Source organism: Ptychodera flava, chromosome 16, assembly GCF_041260155.1.
Source record: "Ptychodera flava strain L36383 chromosome 16, AS_Pfla_20210202, whole genome shotgun sequence".
NCBI lineage: Eukaryota > Metazoa > Hemichordata > Enteropneusta > Ptychoderidae > Ptychodera > Ptychodera flava.
The window spans coordinates 6,271,486-6,277,105 of record NC_091943.1 but is presented as its reverse complement, the minus strand read 5'-3'; the positions used below and the strand labels follow the sequence as shown (position 1 = coordinate 6,277,105).

Here is a 5,620-nt window from a genome sequence, read left to right as displayed (position 1 = left end):
TTTCTCTCGATAGAGTTAACACAGGGATGGCGGGTTTTGAATTTCAGATCGGTATAAATCTTGGGTAATTTCTTTCTCTAGTACCAAAATTTGCATGATGGTCACCGATTTTTATACTTGATTGCGAGCTACAAAGGTTGAAAGATTCCTTGGGGAAAGATTGAGCAAAAGTTTGTCTTTCACTTTCGAGGCGCATACTACCTTAAAACACAAATGCCATGTTGTTGCTCCGTCAGCCGTTGATACGATTCCTGAGTAATGTTCGATCCTAGCTTTTCCGTTGCTTTGATCTCCCAGTTTGACTTCACTCCCTGTAACAGCCGCCGTCAACTTGATGTCTTTTTAGCCAATTAAATGAATGCATTGTGTGTATTGTCTGGTGCACGCACACCGTGGCATGAAAATGAACGCTGAGCGAAAATTTCCTTAGGGTAAGTTACCCAAGGTTCATGACAAGATTGAGGTACAGACTCACTATGGATAATGCAAAGCACTGACCATCCCAAGCCTCATACTGTATTGCATTATTCCATATTTTTTCAAAGAAAAAGATTAGGGAACAGAATCACATTTTAAACCGGATGTTATTATCTCCGCTGAAAAGTTTTTAGGTCATTGACAAATAATGATTGAATCGTGTAGTTTGTTAGTTAGTTTGTTTATTCCTAATTGTGTCAGAATATGGTTTTAATTGTTCCGTTGCAAGGCCTGCGTCGGTTTACTTGGTTTAGTAAAATTTGTGCAATACAAATACAAATGACATTTATTCAAAAATACATAAATTAAAACTTTAAAATCTATTCATTTGTTAACAATTGATCTTTCTTGAAAAGAACTTCATTTATTTGATTTTGTTTCTTGTATTTTATTTCAATCATCTCCTTCGTTTCAAGTAATCAAGTATCAATCAAGTATCAATGCGGGACAGCGTGTGTAAAGAGACCAAAAGCATTTAAAAAACAGCAGTTTTAGCCCCCTTTCTGCACTGATAATATGCAATCTTAAGTAGTTATATCAGATATTACATAACACTGAGTCAACAACTTCAAGGGCAAATGATTGTCTGTAGGAGTAAAGTGTATGAGGCATTGAGCTTTGCCCTACACCATCACTTATCGCTATCTAAATCGCATACATTGTAAACAGCTTACAAGATGGCAAACAATTTTAATTAGGATGAAAATACCCGACTTCCTGGCTCATAAGTCGGGTATTTTTTGCACTGCTTTTTAGATGGGAGTATCCCATCATGTTTGCCTAAAGAGATGTATGTTATCGAGTTCCTGAGTTCGTCGGAGTACCCATCTTCCCTATTCGCAATCGTCTTGATAAAACGTCGTTTGATAGAGTGTTTCAAATGTCATGCATGAGTCTTAGATTGATTTTGCTCCATGATGCCGCAAAGCAAAATGACCGGCTCGTCAATTCAACAACATGCTGATATCACGTCAAGAGGGTATGAGCCTTCCAGTGTCGTTGACCTTATTTGATGATGCCGTCTTCCGGTAAATCGTGTTGATGATATCAGAGATAAAAGTATTTCTTGTAGACTCAAACCCTGTCTATATTTGTGGCTCTGCAGTGCTCGTCTGGATACTCTCTAAGAAACCCCATGTCCTTGGCCAGGACGTTGATCGTTGTTGAATCGGTTTCCAACAGCTGTTACAGTAATTTCGGTGTCGACTTTATTGTTCTTGACGATGCATGGACAGAGGTGTTTCAGGAAACCCTTACGGAACTGTCTGTACTTGAACGCATATATGAAGGGGTTTAAAATAGAATTGGCGAACGCTAACAGTATGAGACTGTGGAAATAGTCAGCGTAATAGTCTGTTGGACCGCCAAGATTATGAACTAAAAAGAGGAAGCTGTCCGGTGTCCAACAGATGAAGTAGGCCATGAGTACCATGAACAGCATTTTGATCAGCCTTTTCCTAGCAGCCACAAGTGTACCAATCCGGTCGTCATTTTCGCTTAAACCTTTGCCAGGATTTATCTTGAGGCTGGCCAGAATCCTGATGTACGCCCATACCATAGCCACCGTTGGGATAAAATAACCGAACACGAAATACGAGACGCCGAAGAAGACAGCGACGGAGTTGCTCGGGTAGTCAAATAAAATGCAGACACCGTCTTCTTGGCGGTGGAAAAAAGCAAACGTGACCTCAAGAACCACAGCTAGTGTCCAAGCAACAATCACCATAGCAACCATGTGTCGACTGGTATAATACTTGTTGTAAACCAGCGGGTGGACGATAGCGAAGTACCTTTCGAATGTCACTAAGACAAGGTTGAATGTCGACGCTTTGATATTGATCCAGAAGAAAACGGCACTGAAATACAGGCGGCAATAGAATTCTCCCGCTATCCCTCCTGGTACAGGAAAGTCGAACGCTTTTGTCAAGTATTTGTTGAGCACTAACAGAAACGAGGTGAAGAAATCTGCGACAGAGAGATTCAGAATGAGATAATTGGTCACTGTTCTCATTTCCGGAGTGACCAAAACTACCAAGATTACAAGGAAGTTGCCGATGCTTCCTATTATACCCATGGTCAGCTCTGTGATGTAGATGTAAGCTGGCGTTGAAACCACCAGTGTGCTAACAGTACCTGCTGTTGTATTGTTCATCTTGCTCGGGATATTTCCTATAATCTAAACGGAGAGAAATAGAAACACTGTTTGGTCACGTTCTTGTAACTCGCGAACAAGCTACTTTTTGTCACGACTGTCACGACTCACAGAAGGCATAATTTTCTGGGAATAGAACTAATATGCCAGACAAATTATCATTAAAGGATGCTGTGAGAAACAGTGTCACTGTAATTGACCTTAACACTACAAGCTTTTGCTAACAATTCACGCGCGAATTAATTTGAAATTGAAAAACTTGATGTGCTGTTCGCTGGGGTTTTGCACTGAACATTTGTATTTGATTCTCAAATGTGTATACGTACAAAGACTTCCAAGTGCTATTCATTCAGACATAAGTATACTCATTGACTTGTTAATTATCTCGCAGTGCTTTGGTTTTATTAACAAAGAATCAATACGGCTTTATTGAATTGTCTATCGTCGTGATATACTTTCCATTCAAAAGAATAATAGAATGGGCACATTAGTCTCACGGTCTTTCTTGACATACATGTGTTATAATATCAATCTGACGTTGATTAAGGTTCCGAGAACATTTCTTCAAAGTTCAGGTTCTTATATTTTCTTAGAAATTTCTACTCTAGCATATTGCAATCGCCCCAACAGAGTCAAGCACATGACTAGAAAGCCAATCTGCTCTATAGAGCTCAAATTTGGTCTATTTCGGTCATGCTAGCACATGGAATGGCGTGCACCAAAATTAATTGTTATGATATCAATCTGACGTTGGATAAGGGATGTGGGTATTTCAAAATTCAAGCCAAATTCTAACTTCCACATACACAAGATTCCCCATGCTGGTGATAAACGACGCTGACGCCACAGCCCACTCCAATCACAGTATTCATAACATGGCTAGCAAAATAGTGCGGAGGTAGCGGAGAGCAAGATGTCTAAACCGTGGAGGAGAGGAGCGCCGAGCAGTTGTCTCGTTCTGCGTGGTCTTTAGGTTGTCAAGGGTTCTCTTCCAACGTACATCGGGTGGCGGGATATTGCCCCTCAGCTGCGTTTAGCAAATGTAATAGAGTACCACCCGATGATAAAATTTGCATTTTTGTGATGAAAGAGCGATTTTAAGTAAAATCCATGTCCTGATGTATCACAGTTCTTTAACCTTTTACCTTTCTTCCCGACCTCCGATGCATCTGATGGAGAAGAATGTTGTCTTCAAAAGCTAGTGCTAAATTTCAATAAGTTCATCTAAGCGTGCCTCAAAACCACGACTTTCTTCTACCCGAGACAAATAACACCATTATGCCTTCGACACACCGTCCAATTAATTACGCGATTGCTTAGTAGTAATGAGTTTATTATTTTCACAATGAGCCACTTCTGATATCCAGAAATAGCATCAATGATCTATTATGGTTTTAAGTGAGAATTTCGGTAACATTTGAAACGTACGATGTATCATATTTTTCTGCATCCGCTGACTTTTAAAGGGAAATTGCTGTAAAACAAATCCAATCATGACTATCTATGGTATCGTTTAACATTTATGACGCTGAGTCGGAATATGACTGGGCTTTGTCAAATAAAAATACAACCGTGAATTTGTCATTATAAATCAAGCTCTAGAGGAATTTCACGAACATGCAACATCACTACTCCATTTCCAATTTCTACAAAATTTGCCGAGACCGTCAGAACCATATATATATATATATATATATATATATATATATATATATATATATATATATATATATATATATATATATATATATATATATATATATATATATATATATATATAATAATTATATATATAAATAAACACACCAAATATTGTGTGTCTTTCCCCAGGATAGTACATTCCGTGATGCAGCTTCGGGATCATTTCTTAAACAAGTACTTACTTTAGTTTCCAATTTCCCTCGGTAAAACAGCAACGGAATTCACCTGTTCGACTCTCTGGCGATGCATCCGGAACCTAACAACTTAATCTCACAGATGGAATCCTTCTACACTTGTGCGCCAGTTTGCTGGGATTGTTGTTCGATTGATAGTTATTCTGCAAGGATCACCATAGACGTAGTGATAGTTTGTCTAGCTTATTCGTCAACTTTATTGATATCTTTACCAAACCTCTGAATTCATTCCGTTGTCATGGGAATACCCTGCAATACGATAACATTATCCTATTATTCATGAAGAATCAAATTGATTCGCTGAAAATTAAACTTCATTAATATTTATGAGGACAATTGTACAATATGTAAATACCCTTATTTGATTGTCTATGGATCAACATAGTACTTTAAGAGAGTTTAGAAGTGTTCGAGTCAATAGTATAAAATTCACAATCTTTTCGTCACAACGTCACGGTCATTCCAGTGACAGTGAAATGGGTCCACAAGAGGGCGCGCAGAGAGATGGTGGACACGTAAGCTGTAATTTATTTTAAGTTTATTACACCTCCGAAACATTGAGTATGATACTAACTTAGCATTTTGTTCAATATGCAATGTTAGTGTAAAGAATTGATCGTAGTTTGCACTAACATTCCGTTTGCAACACTACGACTGCTTTGACATGAAGAAGACGGAGTATTACGACCTGGTTTGAAGAGTAGGACACGAAACTGTATGTAAAAGATAGAATAAAAACGTTTAAAAAATGTCAATTTGAAAGGTACAGCTATTACTCTGTTAAAAAGAATGCTACTCTGAACCTTTTTACTGACCTGAACAGCCGCTCAGTCATCATGCTCTACTTACCGTGATGTAGCTTAACATTTTCAAGATGTTAAGTCAACGTGATAGCTCGTTGGAATAAATTACTGTTTGCGGGGCGTGGTTATGATAATAATATGTAAAACGATGTTTTGTTGTAAAATGTTTGATGGGGTCTTTTTTATCTGCCTTTGAACCTTCCAAGTTGATTACAAAGTCTACGATGTTTGAAAATTCTATTGTTATGCTCAAGTGCCGTAAGTTTGTTGTCTAGACACGGTTCATGGTTTTC

At 38.3% G+C, this 5,620-nt stretch overlaps 1 protein-coding gene across 1 annotated transcript; it reads right to left on the bottom strand.

Moving 5' to 3' along the window:
* Window positions 1-671: 671 nt before the first annotated feature.
* LOC139114865 (allatostatin-A receptor-like) lies at window positions 672-4,773 on the bottom strand. The gene is made up of 2 exons (XM_070676802.1): window positions 4,513-4,773; window positions 672-2,653 (listed from the first exon to the last, which is right to left on the bottom strand). The coding sequence occupies exon 2, from the start codon at window positions 2,627-2,629 to the stop codon at window positions 1,601-1,603; it is 1,029 nt and encodes a 342-aa protein (XP_070532903.1). The 5' UTR covers window positions 2,630-2,653; window positions 4,513-4,773; the 3' UTR covers window positions 672-1,600.
* Between the last annotated feature and the right edge of the window lie 847 nt (window positions 4,774-5,620).